This window comes from Lepisosteus platostomus, chromosome 11 (genome assembly GCF_059453375.1).
Source record: "Lepisosteus platostomus isolate fLepPlt1 chromosome 11, fLepPlt1.hap1, whole genome shotgun sequence".
Taxonomy (NCBI): domain Eukaryota; kingdom Metazoa; phylum Chordata; class Actinopteri; order Semionotiformes; family Lepisosteidae; genus Lepisosteus; species Lepisosteus platostomus.
In genome coordinates, this window is record NC_142621.1 from 29,162,661 (window position 1) to 29,181,286 (window position 18,626).

Sequence of the window (18,626 nt, forward strand, 5' to 3'; positions counted from 1 at the left end):
GCCTGTTTCTGTTTTTCTATTCATGCTGTTGTATTCTAATTTAAAAGGAAGGCAAGACAAAATCTTCTAATTAGTGTGATTAAACTCATCCCAGACATTTAAATCCCAAGATCTGCCTTTTGTAAGTAATACCTAACCCCAGGGAAGTACCTTTTGTGTATGTGCATGTATTTACTATTTTTATCTACTTCAGTGTGATCTTTTTCAATTGATATTGTTGCATTTAATTTTGTTCTACAAAATGCACTTTAATTAAATATTTACACTGTTCTTTATTATTACTTGATCCCCTACTTTGGAAAATAGTAAAATCCATAAAGTGATAAAGATTTAAAAAATAGTAATTCATAAACAATGTTATTAAACAAGAATATTTAGCTTTAACTTCCATTTTACATCTTAGGGGTTAGCTCCCCTACAGCTCCATTCTCTTGCACATCACAGTCAGCAGGATTGTGTTTGAAGTCAAACTCACCATGACCTGTACATTACACCCAAAGAAGGCTCCACAGTCAAAACTTTGTGTTTTCTTTCTTCTCTTTTCAGCATGGAATAAACCTATTACTTGTTCCATGACCAGTACTAGGTGTGTACCAGGTGAGGACATCATGAAGTTCATAACCTGCCCTTAGCTTTTCAAGCACCCCTATAGACTGACAAGATGGATATTGCAGGTCACAGGTTAATAAAATTCTTCTACCTGACTCTTCTCATGCAGAAAATGTAGCAGTTTCTGACCCTTTTTGACAGGACAATGATAAACTGACAGTAACTGCATTGTAACTAAGTCTCTCTCAGTCAACTAAGTCATCAGTATTGGTTTTCACTGCAGGTGTGTGGCCTAAAGACCAGTCGGAGAGTAAAAGGGTAGGCGTTTGTGTGAGGCAGCGACAGTGTGCTGCGGTTTTGTTCCATCATTGCTCTCTATAAAAAAGGAACAAACATGGGTCTAGTGTCTAGCAGTCATGGAGTTAGACCGTTTTTAGGGATTTGTTTTCAATAGGAAAAATATATTTCCAGGAGGGATTAAGGGAGAAACAGACTGTGTCCCATTAGGTTTAAAAGGCTAAAGCAGAGTTTGCTTCCCTTAAGGTTAAGGATAAAAAGGAGAAGTACAGCGCAGTCTCCCATCATATAAAATTAGATTTACTGGGGAATCCACTGAGGATAAAGTCAGATTGGGAAGATTTTTACAATAGTGTCGGCCCGGCTTGTGCTCGGGCTGTATAATTTCTCACTGTTTATACAGCTTTATTTATGGTTTATTGACTAAAAGGTTGGCAGCCATACAGTATTTGCGTTACAGCAGATAGGGTGCAGGTACCCTAAAACAGGGCATTTGGTATAGCCATTAATTTAGAATTTTATATTGTTCCAAAATCAGTAGCCGGCTTTATTATACTGTGACCACATATGTTTTTCATATCTCAACCTCCTTTTAATAATTTAAGAGTTTACTTAAAGAATCAATTTTGATACATTTTAATGTTAATGTTATTGACACTCTTGAGGTTTGTTACCTTGCAGTGCTGGAGGTATACAGTATATACCTAAATTGTCTGGGTCATAGTGGTCCTGGTAGGGTGTCCCTTGGCAAACAAGTATTGTATGAGATGAGGTCCCAAGCACAGCCAGAAAAATCACACGTGGCACATGATACAGGGATGCACCCCTGGAGCTGGACCTGATTTTAGTGTTAGCTGGTAACCAGGTCCCTCACATAACAGCTGGGCTCAGCCCAAAATAGCTGCATTAAGTCATCATGTGGGCATACTCCTGCAAAGTGAAGGGTGAAGGGAGGGGCAATATCATAGCGTCAGCAAGAGGGATGGATCATGATATACTGGACAACAAAGGCTGGCTGTTGGGACATGGATTGTCACTTCTCTGCAGGTGTAGGAGCTGAGCTTGGTTGAAGAGTTGGAAATACACTGACTAGATATGTCAGTGTATGTCAGTCACCACCTCCACATACTATATAGCATTGGCTCTGAAATCATACTTCTAAATCAAGGGTGGCCTCTTTTCTAGCATGGAGTTCCATACAGAAGTGAACCTGGGCAGCTGTGGAGATACTGTCAAGCCCCTGGATTGATTGTAAAACTCTAGCTTTCAGAGAGGAAACCTCTGAGTGTTTCTGCTTATCTGCCTTCCTGAAGACCTGGGTTCATACAGTAACTCTGCTGTTCTGCTGAGGAACTTCAACACACGGTGGGTAACAATGTTATCTGGAACAGGGCGATTGAGAAGAATGGCCTCCCCCGTCTTTACCTGAGCTTTGTGTTGTCAGATCTCTGTGCTAGTTGTACAGCACTTATAAGTTGTATTATCTTCACAGACAAAGTTGACTTAATATGCATAGTCATATTCTTGAACCTAAGGCCACATGCTGTGCAGATCTGGTTTAAGCAAGGGGCAGAGCTGCCAGCTGATCTAAAATGTGAGGTAGGCAGTTGGATTGGTGTGGAGTCCCCAGGGCCAAAGGTGCTAGGCTGGTTTTCAGTGTGAAGCAGGAGCTGAGCTCTTGAATAAGCCTCTCAGTTTATAGGCACATCCACATTCTTACCTAATCATGAACAGCATTGTTACATTATTATGTCACAGAGCTATTGAGCTTACACTCTTTGACAGGGTGGGAAATTTAGTTATATATGAGAGCCTTGAAGAATCACTAAGGAGTTCGTTATGGTGATTTGGGTACCTCATGGTGTGCCTTGCTGGGTATGTCCCCCTGGTCACAAAGAAGGAGAGCCTGTCAATAAGCTTGGGAATCCCTTAGGAGGACCTGGAGTTTGAGAAACAGGTTTGGTACTCCAATGATTTATAGCCAATGGCATTTTTTATCACAACAGATATACATATACAGAAATGTATTAGGTATTTTAATACCACAATCTAGCTGGTCTTAATGGTCACCCTACATCACCTTTTTTTTTTTTGAAGATTAGGAACACTTGTAGGTTAATAAGCAAGAAATCTGTTCAATAAAGGGAGCTCTTTTCCTTCAGAACTGAAGGGTAGCTAAATTATTTATACAAAATGGAATGTATCCCTATAAATTATCTCTAAACATTATAACTGGCCACAGCTCCAGGTTCCAGCTATTTAGGAACTGATTATTTAATGGTTATAAAGAAAACTTGTTTAATAGAGGTGGCATGAACTACATTTTCCAATTAGTAATAGGTGAAACCGGTGGCCAATAGAATGCTTTGCTTAGGTGTATTTGGTACAGGTGTTATTCGTTTAAATCAATCTGCATTCAGCACATATAAATTGTATTGCATACAACAGCTCAGCATCTTTTGTTTGAGTTTTGAGACACTGAAAAGCCTATGTGACATTGGGTAAGCATTCTTTTGGTCAAAAGCCTGAAGATCAGAAAAGGATTTGTAGTGGAAAAGAGTATTGTTCTCCTCCTCTTCCTTAAGATAGTCTATGTTCATTAGTGGAATTGCAACACAAACCTTTAGACAGAATCCTCCTCCTTAAAACTCATCTTTAAATACTTTGTTGTGGCAGTTAAGAAACTGCATGCTTCTGCAGGATTGTGACTAAAGGCCTCATAACAGTCTCAGGAAGAGTGGCTGGTTTCCATATTAGAGGATGAAGCTTAAAGAAGCTTGGCTTTAGTAACCCTGATATCATAATCCCCTGTAGGATTCAAATTCTTGAATGTTTACATGTTTGATACTATTAAATGTTTACCTTCTCTGTTTATGTCAAACAGATTGACTTATCTTGTGTATTCTTCTTATTTATTGTAGTTGTCATCCTGTAAAGCACTTTGAGAAGCCACCTTTAAAGGCGCTATATAAAATAAAGATTATTATTATTATTATTATTATTATTATTATTATTATTATTATTATTAGAAATGTATCTATTTCTATTCCTCTGGAATAACTTTAAAAAAATGAATGGTGACTTTTGAAAACAACACAAAAGCTGCTATCTCAATAAGCATGTTTCTAAAGCTTTCTGCATGGCTTGCTTTAAGATTAGTTGTGTGGTGTTTAGTGCTGCTGTCTTGTTTGCCTTGTTTTTGAGTCCTGGGCTGTATTCCTGTCTGGACCCCCTCCTCTGTGTGATGTTTGTATGTAATCTATGCTTTTGAGTTTTCTTGGCCTGTTCTGTGGGCAAGAGGAAACTGGACATGCTGGCAAGGCATGATTGGCTTTTCTGAATAGTCACTTTCTATGGATGCCTGTTATAGACTCCTGCCCAGATGACAGCAGTCATGCTTTCAGTCCTGTCTTGAGCCCGGTACTTCCGTTAGGGCTCTGGGTTGCCACAGCCTCCCATAATGGGTTCTGGTTTTATCAAAATCTGGGGAGTCATCCAAAGCATCACAAAAAATATTCAGATTCCAGTTACAAATCAAAATTACCCATATGCTTTTTAAAGTTCTGTCTCTTCGATGCCAATACTGATTATTACAGAAATGATCTTGGTACTAGGAGAACTCAAGATTAATAAATCTCACAGTCCAGGGGTATGCTACCAATTGGATCCAAGGCAACAACAGATGTTTTTCAGAAGTTGTTGACAAAACTCTTTGAAAGGGGTAGTACCTAGGGACTGGCAATGTGGTGCCAAGTAATTATAAGCTGACTTCCATACATAAAGTTATGGAAAAACTTAGAATGGGAGGATCACTTACTGTATATGAAAATAGTCTACATGGATTTAGAATATGTAAGTCTTGTCTAACCAATTTAAAAGTCTTTGGACAAGCTGTAATGCATGCACATAGGTCGAATGATTATGGTGTATTTAAATTAGAAATTTCAGAAGGATTTTGATCATAAATGATTAATTCACAAATTGCAGGCGTTGAGGGACACACGAGTGGTTGGACTGAGAACTGGCTAGTAAAGATTGGTTATAAAGAAGGGGTGAATACTCAAATTGAAGTGATGTTTAGATTTAACTAATTACTAGGATGACTGACCTTCTTAATATATTATCAATGATATAGATTAACATTGCTATTAATCTGTCCAGTGCTCAATTCCTGGAGTCCTACCTGTGTGGAGATTGTATGATCTCCCTGCCTTCATGCTGGTTTTCCCTGGGTGTTTTGGTTTGCTCCCACTACACTGGTAGGTTAACTGACCCCTGGGAAAACCTGGCCGTGATGTTTGTATGTGTTTGTGCTCAATGTGAATGGACGAATGGAGATAGATTCTAGTGAAGCTAGTAAACTATGTGGATTTGCAAATGATACGATTTGAGAAGTGTTAGTAACACTAATAGAAATAGATGCAGCAAATTACAAAGAGATGTACAGTAGATGAAACAGAACACCTGGCATTTAATGTTGACAAGTGCATACTTGTCATAAAAACAAACTGTGAAAATGCAAAATGGGAAATGATGAGCTAGAAGGTAAATATGAAAGACTTTACAATGACTCATAACATCAATTACATCCTCCACACAATGTGAGGAAGCAATTAATAAGGCAAATACTACATACATACAGTATAAGTATAATTTAAACAAGGGATGTTATGTTTAAATCATGTAAGAATACTCTATACAATTTTGGTGACCAAAAAGATAATGCTGCTCCGATTCAGTCTGGGGTTTAAGAGAATATCCTACTCTGACAGGCCAAAGTAACTGAGCCTTTTTTAGTCTTGAATAAATAGGATTACTAGGGGACCTGGTAGAAGTCTTTAAAATCCTCAAAGACACACAAAGCATAAGGAAGTGCATTAAAAACGGGGGGAAAAAATCATGAAACAAGTGTAATGGAAAGTTACTGAGATAAAGCGTTTTATCCTAAAAATGTTGTTTACGGACAGAGCTGTGCTGCAGAAGCAGCTGGATACTTAGAACAAAGTATGATAGCACCCAACTCGTCAAGGGCACGGGATGTTTTAGTAATGTTTTTCTCTGCTGTTTGAAGAAGGGAGAAGGGAGCGAACAATAAAACATAACAGAAATCACAGATACACTTTTATTGTTAATTAAGTGCAAACATTTTCACAGTGTCTGAATTATGTCTTTAGTGGTTTTTCCTCAAGTTATTACCCAAGACTGGAACCCCAACTGACAGCATGCAGGAAAATGAAATAAGATTATTAATTGAAATAGCACATTTCATAGGAGTCCCCTGATTCATGCATTTATGTAGAAGTGGTACATTTAGTTTCAATCTACGTAATTATCTTAAAACAATTACTTTTAAAAATTGAAATCCTAATGTGAAACGTTACAAAATGGTCCACAGAAAAACATCACCCTGTAGAAAAACTAAAAATTGGTAAGAAAATTGGCAGCGAGTCATAAATTAGTAGAAAAATGTACTCAAATTTTAGAAGCAAATGTAATTTTAAAGTAAAATTAATATTTAATCTTTGTGTTGTGAGTTAAACTGCATCAGATGCGTTTCACTTCAAAAGCTATAAAAAACTATCAGAACAGAAGCAATAGTTATTACAAGGCAATGGCAGTGTCTTTTCCTAGCGTGCTCTCAGAAGAGTCTTTTGAGGGTTTGAGAGCCTCACTGTGTTTAGTTTGGAGCTTTTTTCCCTATTCATTTCCCATTATTTCATCTGCAGTTTTCTTTATTCAGTGCATGTCCTATTTGGCCTTTGTGATTCATTAATGCAATTCATTAACATCATAATATTGGCACTAAAGCACTGTCCTTTAACAACTCCACAGCTGAGATCCTGACATCCAGAATATCAGCAAGAGGAGACGCTTTTTTAAAGGGAGAAAGAAAAGTAATATGTTGGAATTACTCAGAATCCCACAGCACATTATGCATGCATAATGGATCTTCTATTGAGGGGAAAAAATTAAATAATGGGAAAGCTGTTTGTAAAAACTTTCCTCCTAACATTTTTCATTTTAGATCAAGATCACAAACGTGAGAATGCGCAGATGCATATAAATATTTAGTCATACAGTGTGTATAACTGAACTATACTAAATGTCTTTTCTAGGTTTACACACGTCCCTTGTAATTCATAAGAGTTAAAAATATGGTACAGTTTAACAACATTCTTACTGATGAATTACAGATTCTTTCTATTCTTGATAGGGATAGTATTGTCCATAATGTCTATGGTTGCAGTTGCTTATCTGATTAATGTCAAATAGTTTGTTACAGAAAGCTTTGTAGCAACATTAATGTACCACTTCTTTTTGATCCCAGAACAGCTAATATTTTTCAACTGAAATTATCAGGAGGCTCGAAACAGGAATACAGATGTATTCTTTGTACACAATGCAGCTGTGAAAATAACACTGACACTCTTTAGGTAGGAATTCTGCTTCTAAGGTATTCAAGAAGTGCATCTGTTCCTCGTGCAACAATTGCTGCTCTTGGGTTGCGAAATGGATTCCCATCTAGCATCAGTGCCCTGTGAAACAAAATATATTGCATATTGGCAGCACTTTAGAAAATAAAACCTCAACCATCTCCAAATATGAATTCTATTAAGAACTCCATTGTAGTAAAAAAATGGATTTCAATATTTTGTTACCGACTCTAGAAAATGGATAACTAAAGAACTGAGTGTATATAATCACTGCTGTCCAGACTGAACTGTTTCTTCATTACTGCGAGTACCCTTTGATTTATAACAGACACAGAGACAATCAAATCACAATTGCATAACATTGTTAAACTACTTTAACATTGTTTCAAAAATTGGCTCAAGCTCCACTTGGGGCACAAATACAATCCTTTACCAATAGAAAACCCAATTAACTGACTAGGTAAAGTGAAAAAACTCTAACTTCCTTCTGAACTTCTAGTGTAGAATCTATTCAACCAACAAGGTCTATAGTAGACTCCACCAATCCCAGTTTATCTGTACCTAAGGCTGGTGCAGTTGCCAAGCTCTGGAGGCACTTGCAAGATATCGTTGTTCTGCAGGTCAAGCGTAGACAATTTCTCCAGTCTTCTCAGCTGAATTGGGTCAATAGCTCCCACCTGGTTGTTGCTGATTAGTATTGTCTCCAGTGTAGGAATTTCATAAAGCACTTCAGGAAACAACTTAAACCTGCGATTAAAATGTCTACTGTCATTATACAAGTCATTAGCCATTAAGTAGTCAAAGTGATTGAAGTTCCTGCAGTACATCCCAGAGCAAATTAAGCACCCCATATAATTAACTTCTTCAGTAATAATTAAGGCTTCATTATACAGTGCATTTTTAATATTGCTGCAGAACACATGACCTGTAGCACAATCAAACAAAATATGAAATTATTTTTAGTATTAAAGTCAGGCTCTCAAAGCTTAATACTGGCACAATGTTTCAGTAATACAACAGCCAACTGAAAGATTTTGTTTAAGCTGTCAGTCTTGTTAATAACAAAACAATCTAGCATGGTAGTCTACATAAAGACTTTCCACACTTATTCCACTGTAATCCATTACAATTATGAAAAACTAGAAGCAATAAATGCTCTAAGACTACACCAAAGGCCTGACTTTGGTTAACAAGACTTGTAATGGGATATTCATTTTCTCAGCTGTAGGGAATTTTACTAGTAGTTTTTTTTTTAGGAAAGATGTAGAAAGACTAAAAGAGTGCAATTTTACAAATCTAGTCTGTCTTACTTTTCCTTAAAAATTTTAACACAATCTTCTTCTATGTTGTGTAACACTCAGTCAACAACTAACCTGTTAAAGGAAAGTATAATACTCCTCAGTTTTGTTAAGGCTTCCAGCTCTGCAGGAAGTGATGTCAAAAGGTTGTTTCTAAAACAAAGACAAAGTTAAGTATTAGGAATTTCCAAAGATAATATCTGTCTAGGTGATTCTCCTGAGTTCTTATGAATCCAGAAAAGACATGGTGATTATTCTATATGCGAATGAAACATAGGTGTTACATTATGTGCCAACTATTTAATAAATGGTTTTCCCCTTCTTCCTGTTATTGCAACAGAAGAATCATATGTGATGTCTAAAGTGTTGACAAGAGTGATTTAATACCAAAAGGAACAGGGATCCAACAGACAGGGGCTGTTTTTTCAGTATGAAAGCTATACTTTTTAAATGATCCTGACTCTAAGAAAGGAACAGCATGTCTTCCTCTATGGTGCAGAGCAAAAACTAAATTAATTGACGATATTAGTCTTCCTCAATACTGTGTGCAGTCTTTTTCAGATATCACTTCAATTTCAGGTTGAGGACCTTCCTACTAAGATGACTTGGTGTAGAAAACTAAACTTACAATTGTCTTAGTACAGGTCAGCCTGAGCCAGTCATGCCTATTGTGGAATACATTATATGTATTGTTGATATACTGATGTTCTCTGAATGGCTGTTTATGCTCTGGTCCTACGGAGTTACTTTGAATTCAAAGCAATGGACGATTTTTAGTTTTAAAAAATACTGCTGTAGTTTCACACCCCTTTTATACTCCGGGTTTCTAATTGTATATTTATAGGTTTAAATGCCACTACCTGAGGTCTATGTTTACCAGCTGCTGAAGCATGCAGAATTCCAAGGAAATAGAGGTGATCTTATTGAATCCCAAGTTTGTATCGGAAATTGTTGTTTTCAGTTCTACGATCCTAAAAACAAAGAAAAATATGAATTTGCTTAAGAGGAAATAAATACATTATTAGGCTACAATAAGTTGGAGTAATTCTACACAAAACTACAAGGTTTAAGTCTTAATCTGCTTTTATCACGTCAGTGTCTGTAGAAGTGCTATTCAACTTTAAAAACAAAATAAGACTGTTTTATGATATTGAGACGCATCAAGAGTTTTCAATGTTAAGCACTTAGGAAGTTGTAGAAGTCTTATTGAATTTTTAGAGCTTTGGAACTTCCAATATAAATTCTCAAACTTGTAACTTTTTGTGTGGCACAACATTTGCTAAAATATATTTATTAACTGGTTTAGTTACTTAAATTTTTGGATTTTATTAATCCCTTGAATACCTAGCAAGGCATGTTTTATCTTGAAAGCACTGTATATTCCCTGACTCAGTCTTATGTTCTAGTTTAATTATGGGAATTAATTTGATATACAGTAATTTTATGTTTATTGATCTGATGTGGTAACATATTCAGTACTTTGTTCTTGCTTTAAAGTTAAAGATGTAACCATTGGTGATTCATTCAAATTGCAGTAGATAGAATTACTGTGAAAGCTGCCAAAAGAAGTCCTACTTTGTCCTGCTATTAAGGAGAATCCTTTTGTAATTCCAAACGCAGCTTAGTCACAGTGAATAGAGATTCAGACCTTCTTTTTTAATCTAAAATGTATGAATGTTGCATATTATAATGAAGAAGATACTTGTTTCACTGTTATAAAATGCATTTTCTTGAAAAACCTCTGGAAGTCACTTTTAACTTTACTTAAAATAACTACTGAAAGATAAGTTTGTTCTTGTTTATCAAATGAAAAAATTACACCTACAGTAGTGTACAGTTAAACATTGTCTCCAATATAAAATCCTAAGGCTGGCAATTTACTGCAATAAATGCAGTGTTTAATTGCAGACGTTAATTGTGACAGCAATTTCCAACCTTTTTTTCTCTGTGAACTTCTTACCGATTCTGACCTGATGGACTGGTAAATTGGGAAGAACATTTAAGTGGTTGTTTCATTCTCATACAAGCTATGTCATATTTTGAGTCTGTAATTGTATTGATGGCACCAAAATGCATTAGGAGACAAAAACGGAGTACCTGGCAGGGATCGCAGTCAGCTGATTTTTGCTGAAATTAACACTGACAACAGGATCGCTGACAACTGCATCAAACACCTCATCTGGGATAGATGCCTCCTGTTTGCCACTACAATCCAAAATTAAAAAAAAAGGTATTAAACATCTTTATTATTACAAGAATTAATAAGCAAAGAAGTAAGAGGTGCTGAAAGGCTTCCTCTCCTTTCTTCCCAAGTTGTCACTTCACATTTTATGACAGAAGTATGGTTAGGAACACGCAACAGGAGTAGTGAAATATATTTCATTTCCAACAGGCAACGTTTTACTCAAGGTCACCTACTCTAGCAAAAGCCTCTAAATGCCAGGGAAGTGACTGTACACGGGCTGTTCTGCCAGGCAGCTTGAACAACAGTGCCAAACCTGTGGGACTGTGATGTTTACCTGTACTCCAGCGTCTTCAAGGTTTTTATGGCATGCACATTCACCCTGGCTTGACTTGGAAGAGTCATCGCTGTCTTGGGTGGGTCTTGGTCTCTTCCATCTGGCACCTCTAAATACCAAATAAAGTTAAAGTTAATGGGAGAGCAGGACAAACATGTTAACTTTTAAAATACATATCCTTACAAACAGGTGTACCTTGGACTCGACTTCTCAAATATTTCAGAAGCTCCTGGGTCCCTTTCTGAAAGCAAACAAAACATCACAAAAGTACTGGTGGGTCCAAAATGACCAAACAAATAGTCCTGTTTTTCAGTAAAAGTACCCTTTTCACAGATAAATATGAATAATATGAACAATTAAGGGTAAGAATAAATGCCCAATTCCCTACTATGAATTGGGATTAGAGACAAGTGTAAGCTACTGTACATGTTTAGGCAAATTCCTGCTAATGGAATGTAACACAAACAGCTGCAGCATTACTGTACGTTTCTAATCTATATGCATCAGATGACAATGTGGGGAAGAAAAAGCATCAGAATGACACAAAAATGCTTTAAATCAAGAACCATAATTAATACTGTACCAGACAGAATAGTATGTACATGTATTGCCCTAAAACAAAATATATTGTTGCTCTGGACTCAATCCAGTACCAGAAACTAGATGTATTCCTGAGCACAAAGTAATTCACCACACTGACATGCTAAAGAAACTGGATGTCTTTAGTCTTGAACAGACTATTTAAGAGGGTAATGCCAGAATTGCTGGTAAGGGGTGTTACAGGGCAATGGAATGGTTCTCTCCACTCACAGTTAGAAGATCTCTGCGGATTGTCCTCAAAGGGTTTCCATCCAGAGCCAGGATCTTTATCTTGGGCAGGTTACCAAGAGTATATGGCAGACTGAGTCAACAACAGACACAGAAATGCACCACTCAATGCAAAATGATCATCTCATACTGCTACAATGAGCTATTAAATATTAATGAAAAAACTCACTTTGTTCAAATGCTGTAATACACCAGACAAAAGCTTGAACTTGCTTAACAGATATCGAGATCTTGAAATTAACTAAAATCTTGAGAACACTGAACTACTAAGGTTCACATTCTTCTGAATATGTTACCAGATGTCTTCCACTTATGGGGTACAGAATTAAATCTACATTTAATGTATTACCTGTGAATGCGTTTGTTTGTAGGAGATTGATTTTTCCCTTATTTTCCGTGCACCACAGTTTGAGTGTCTTCTGCTGGCTGCTTTGACAACACTTGAGAGGTAATTTAAATGGCAAGTGGACTTTTGAACAAGGTGTAGGAAGGATTATTGAGCCTGACACTGCCAAACCATCACTTTATAGCAGTTAAAAGCATCTCTGTGCGTCACCCATTTCTAATCAACTCCAGGACTAGTCTGCACAGCACCTGCTGATGTCATTATTGGTGAGCTCCAGCCTCTCCAAGCCCTCGAGTAGTGCAATCTCATCAGGCAGGGCTTTCAGCTTGTTGTCCCTCAGCTCCAGCACACTGATAGAACTGAGGTGCTTCAGATGCTCTGGTCCAAGCACCTCAATCTGATTGTAACCAACGTGGAGCTCCTGAAGCAGAAAGTTAAAAAAAGAAACCTTTTGCAATCAGGTGCTTGTAGCAAAGCCATACTCACATCAGAGTTATAAAAAACAGGTAGAGAGCATAAAAAAGAGCGTGCTCCACTCCAAGAGTTTATCTTCTTATAATTTTAAATCCTGTTTTTTAGATTACATATAATTTAGAACTGCCAATTCTGCAGATTATCCCCCCTTCCTCATTTGATTTCCAGTTTTAATATATGCTCCATTAATCAACAGCTTTTGTGTAGTAGCAGAGAATGCCTATCTGACCACCTGCTGAGCGACTGGTCTACAAGCCCCAAGCTATTGTCACTAGCTGTATTAATACTGCCTCAGTACACCACAATGTACTGTAAAATAAACTACAAGTATAAATTTGTAAAAATACATAAAAACATTATTTTAAAGAATGTTTTTTAAGTACAAAATTCCAATACAGGTTAGAAAGTGCCCAAGAGTAATAAGAGAGACAGTACCCTTGCACAAAGCTTTGAGAATCCAGCTAAAATAATGGTAGTAGCTAGCTGCATTAAACATACCTTGAGTAGTTTGCAGGAGGGAAGCTCAGGAAGATAGCGGAGTTTATTGTATCTCAGGTAGAGTTGTTCTAAAGAGGCCATCTGTGCCAGGACCGAAGGGACAGTTTCCAGCTGGTTGTGAGTGCAGTCTAACAATTTCAAACCTGCAGAAATATACCCCAAGAAAGATGAACTTGTTTACACAGGTAGTGCCCAATATGGTCTCAAGTCCCTTAAGCTTGCCAGCTCCTTAATTGTTATTGTCTCATTGTTTATTAATGTTTCTAGCAGAGAACTGCCAACAATATTCCTACTCCACCCTGTAGTATTAATGGCAATGACTGATGCTACTGTGAATATTTTGGAAACTAGAAAATAAGAAGGTCTGCAGATTCTTCAATGCATAAGGACACTTCAAAATGGTTTGAACATCATAAATGTCAATTCAGCTCTCTCAGCAATGGGGTCAGGTTAACAAATAGGTCTTCTGGCAACATTTGCTAAATGGAAACTCATCCTTTAAATTTCTCTTTGATCTAACCCTAAGCACTGACCTTTAAAGTAACTTTGTTCACTTAGTGAATTCAGCTTTCCGTGTAGACCAATAACCTATTTGAATTCTGCACATTCTCATAGAACTGAGAACTTCTCATACCTCCAAGAACATGCAACACAATCCTTAGCCTTGTGTGACCAATACAAAAGACGAACATTTGTTGAGGTTTAGACATGCACACCTTACAGTATGTTTCATAGAAAAGGCATTTTAGTGCATCTTACTCATCAACAATAAGATACAGTACATCAAAATGAATCCTCTATGCTGCTAAAATCTGTAGAAAAAACAGCTAGGTTTTAAACTGAGGCACCTTTCTAAGTTTAAATTTGAATTTCTTTTCTCGTAAGACAGTGTGTTGAATGAAAAAAACGTTAATTTTAATGCTCTCTAAACATCTGCTTTATTTTCTACATTGCAGAAACACAATAAAATCTTGAAAATGTAAGGTCTTACTCTTCATGGAACTGATAGCTGGAGGAAGGCTCTTCAGTTTGTTGTAAGACAGGTTTAGTTTAACCAGGTTTCTCAAGTTGCCAAAGCCGTTAGGAATGTCTGTCAGCTGGTTATTGGAGAGGTCCTGTGGAATTGCACAAAGCACAGTAGTAAAATCACAATTTTTACCTTTCATTTAAAGTTTTCTTTCAATGGATATAGCTGGAAATGGAAGGAAATCTGTATAATCTGTTTTTTTCTATAAAATCCATAAGAGCAACTGAAGCCGTCATTGCTTTTTAGGGGGGTTGAACAAAAGTAAAAATGTTAACATTACAAACATTGATACAAATGCATTGTTTTCATTTCAAATATTTGGAATTGTGATACAGAACACATGAATGCTGCTTGGGTCTGCCTTCATAAATCTTTCCCTTTTCAGATATACCTGCCTTCCCACAAAAAAAAAAACCCATGACTCACAAGATCATCCAGATTGTCGAGTTGACCCACGCCCTCTGCAATCTGCTCCAGTTCATTCTGTTGCAGATGCAGGCTCCTCAGTGTCTTCAGATTCCACAGCTCTTCTGGTAACTCTTTCAGCTTATTGTGGCTGCAAGAGTAAAACAGTGAGTTGCTCGCCCATTAAAAAAGGGCATTTTCTATTGCACAAAAAGCTCTCCATAGAAGTCATCCATCACCCAAAACAGCCTAACATTTAAATTCCCTTATAAATGTAGTGCTGTTCCAAATGCTTCAACACTATTCCATTGTGGAAGACAATGACACAATGGCATCCAGCAGTACATTTCCATAATGTAGTGTTCTGAAATCACACAGTAAAAGTCTGCAGAATTTGGGGGACAGTTTCCCCAGCCTTACTAAAATATTCAGCATGTGTTTTTTGCTTTGTGTAGCTGCAGAATTTCAGAAAGTGGTCTAGCCTCTTATAGACCACTTTCTGAAATTCTGCAGCTACACAAAGCAAAAAACACATGCTGAATTCAATTCAAGCATCCTTTAAATTCTTGAACATTAAAACTTGCCTAAGTTTTAATGTTCAAGAATTTAAAGGATGCTTGAATTGTTAAACTAAATCCAGTGTGAAATGTTGCAGCAGGCAAAAACACCTATAAAATAAAGCACACTGTGATCGTAAACTAGAAAATAATCAACAACCTTCCTTTTTTGAAGTAATCTTTTATTCCATGCATTGAATTTTCATATAAAAGGTTATTTCCCATTTATGGTTAATCTACCTAATAGTATTTTCAAGGTAAAATTATAAATCAAATAAATGACAATATGGTCAAACTGTTTAAAATCCTGCAGTGCACGGCAATCTGAAGCCTGGATATTTGCATTAAAGTGCTGTCATTTAACAACTAAAGGGACAAAGTCTAATAATAGTTCTCTAATCTGAGAACTATTCACTTAAGAATGTTTTTCTAGATCAATTATTGTTTCATCATTTTGTAGTTAAGCATGAGAATCATATTTGTTTTACACATTAAGAAGGCAATTGGTCTTATGTATCAAATACCTTAGATTAAGCTTCTGGAGGTTTTCCAACGCTCCAATGGACTTGGGTAAAGAGGTAAGCTGATTGTCATGGACCTTATAAAAACAGACAAAAGAAAAGGTGACAAACAAATTAGTTATACGTCAGTTTATTTTTTTCTCCAAATATGAAAGTGCAGAAGTCATAGGGAAAAATAAATCAGGAACGTTAGTGCTATATTACACCATTTTGGAAAAAGAGGTTCTCATTTTTGGAGAAAGTGTGGTGTTATCAGACAAGTTCTCACATTGACTCTTTCCCTAATTCCACATGAAAATGGTGAAATTCTACATGCAAGATATACCCACGTCCAAAACCACGAGAGCCGGTAACAAGTGAATATCCTCCGAGAGGCTCTGGAGCTTGTTTGATGAGAGAAAAAGTTTAATGAGGTCCGTCTGCTCCCACCAACGATCAGCACCTCCGAAAGACAGGTTCTGTTGAGCTTCCTCTGGTGTGTCTACATTCAGGCGCCAGACGCTCTGGGGTACTGCCAATGTAAAAATGTGTGTGATTTTAATATTTAAAAATCTTAAGATAACTTTAAGGCAGCCTAAAAATGTGGTTGTCAACTTTTCTTTCGTATTGCTGTTGTTAATGCTGCTTACACAACTAAATTAATGGCTAAAATTATACCTAGTACCATACCTAGTCTTAGTACTTGTTATTTTGGCCCTACACAAAGCTAGCCTACTCTGCTCCTTGTCCATTTATTATCAACTTCCTTAATGAATCTCTTATACTGTAAATCGCACAAAATTATTTTTGTTCACATGGAGAATTTCCTAGAGATCAGTGGCACAGTACTGATTTATTAGAGGGCAATTTGTAAACTTTGTCTAATTTAAACTGTTGTCCCACTCACCCGGGGTCTTCAACTGGGTTATTTGCTGGAACCTTAACTTTAGTCTCTACATGTTGTCTCTTAATGAGATTATTCTCACCAAGTAATCAAGGACTTCATGAAGATGTTTCAGCACTATGCTAAATTTTTGTAGATTTATAGGCTCTCCCAACATCAGTTTAGCAAAGTTAGTGACATGTCAATGTCATTATTGAAGGTGCTGAAATCAAAGCCTTGGTGGAAGGTAGAAATCTTGGTGTTGCATTTGACTCTGTATTCCTTTTTTAAATGCGATATGAACATCACAAGTGTATCTTTGTGTATCATTGCACCATCAAGACTTACTCTTCCTATCAGACACTGATGCATGGATGTGCATCTTTCCCCCATCTTCCCATCAAGATTAATTTGTTGTAATGCCTTACTTACTGGGATATTTTATAAAATACTAACAAAGCTTCAGTGAGTTTGGAATTCTACAGCTCATGTGCAAACAAAAAGCACTTTGCATCAGCAAATTACTCCAGTCCCCTGCAAATTGCAGGACTGGAACCCATACAGACAATACTGCCATTACAAACAGTAGAAACTACACTGTTTAAGTGGAATACCCACTGTCTCCTGCAATCGTGGACTTATTATAAAGAATTTTTTATAAAGGCTAAAAACGTGTTCTGTGCAAAACCGATCCCAATAATTCTCTGTGCGCAGACGTGAATTAGAGAATAAGGAATACCAGAAATTGTACTGGAAGTAAAGTATTGACTACTGTGCTTTCAAAACACAGAAGGTATTATTTTCAAAATATAAAACCATGTTTATTTTAACAACTAAAACGTCAACAGTATTTTGTTTTCAAAAATGTAACTTCGCGTGTCTGTGACGTATTAACCCAGGTCGCTGGTTATTTATTAAAGTTAAAAATGAGCGTTACCGATTCCAGCGCACAAAAGCTGGATATGACAGCCATCGTCCATCTCGTTTCCCTTACCTTCGGTCAGTCCTCGTCCTGACAGGTTAAGCTGTCCGCTTTTTCTGGCCGATTTTAATAACCCGCAAGGAACAGAGGGTTCTTCTTTGTCGGTTTTAAACCCAGCTCTAGAATCTACAAATTTCCCACCTCTTTTAAAACGCGACATTGCTGCCAAAACACAGAGCAACAGTCAAATCGACGTCAAACCAATCGGGACTGTGCTAAATCAGCGCGTGATACTTTGGATAACTTCATTCAAACAATCTCCTCCTAAGCTCCACTGCATTTGTTGCTGTTACTATCGCAATTTTCAAGCGCCAACTTCGCTGGGCCTCAATTTATGCTGTCTCAGACATTAAGGATCAGCACGTAGGAGCCGGTGCAGATTGCCTGTGTTTTTAAATATCCGGAAAAAAAAATCGGTTTGCTTTCAAATCTGGGAAGTTTAACAGGCAGATGTTACACAAATACATGCACTCTGCTAAAACGTTACTATCACCTAATTCAACACAACCTAAAATTGACACATAGAGGTCAATGTGATAGATAAGGTCTGTCTATTCACTTTATTCTAAATAAACCGTTTTTAGAAACACGTTTACCGGGAGTGTTATTTTATGAACATTTTAACATGGTGTAAAAATAAAAATAAATGTTTCGTTTTCATTTCTCTTTAATCGTGATTTTAAAAGCATTTAAATGAATTATTCTCATTTTTTTCTTTCGCTCGAGTGAAAAGGTATATTGACAAAAATGAATTCGTTTTTATTTTCCCTTGACCAGATGCGGCAAGGGCGCCCGCCTGAGCCCCCGTTGCGTTACAGTACATTTTTTTCATCCATGAATTTCAGAACATTAAGAAAAGTTGTTTTAACTCTTTTTGACAAATTTTCATGATTTCCCTCAATAATGCGTTAATGTTTGCAGCGGAATGTATTAATTTTTTCTTAATATTTCACATCGCCAATGTCACTCATAAACTGAATAAAACGCCCCTTTCCCTTTCCACTGCAGAGTCTTCGTACTGCGCATGCG

The 18,626-nt window shown here is 36.9% G+C and overlaps 1 protein-coding gene across 1 annotated transcript; it reads right to left on the reverse strand.

Moving 5' to 3' along the window:
- Window positions 1-5,954: 5,954 nt before the first annotated feature.
- lrrc40 (leucine rich repeat containing 40) lies at window positions 5,955-18,164 on the reverse strand. The gene is made up of 15 exons (XM_088599045.1): window positions 17,610-18,164; window positions 16,083-16,264; window positions 15,757-15,830; window positions 14,697-14,826; window positions 14,235-14,358; window positions 13,244-13,386; window positions 12,520-12,692; window positions 11,908-11,998; window positions 11,293-11,338; window positions 11,098-11,206; window positions 10,676-10,783; window positions 9,439-9,549; window positions 8,654-8,731; window positions 7,842-8,027; window positions 5,955-7,382 (listed from the first exon to the last, which is right to left on the reverse strand). Exons 1-15 carry the CDS (start codon window positions 17,755-17,757, stop codon window positions 7,277-7,279), a joined length of 1,809 nt encoding a protein of 602 aa, XP_088455171.1. The 5' UTR covers window positions 17,758-18,164; the 3' UTR covers window positions 5,955-7,276.
- Window positions 18,165-18,626: the final 462 nt, after the last annotated feature.

Coding starts and splice junctions, on each gene's coding strand:
- lrrc40 (XM_088599045.1), bottom strand. CDS start 17,757: ATGTCGCGTTTTAAAAGAGGTGGGAAATTTGTAGATTCTAGAGCTGGG. Junction 16,265..17,609: donor AGGACGAGGACTGACCGAAG/GTAAGGGAAACG, acceptor TTACATTGGCAG/TACCCCAGAGCGTCTGGCGC. Junction 12,693..13,243: donor CCTCCTGCAAACTACTCAAG/GTATGTTTAATG, acceptor TTTCTGCTTCAG/GAGCTCCACGTTGGTTACAA.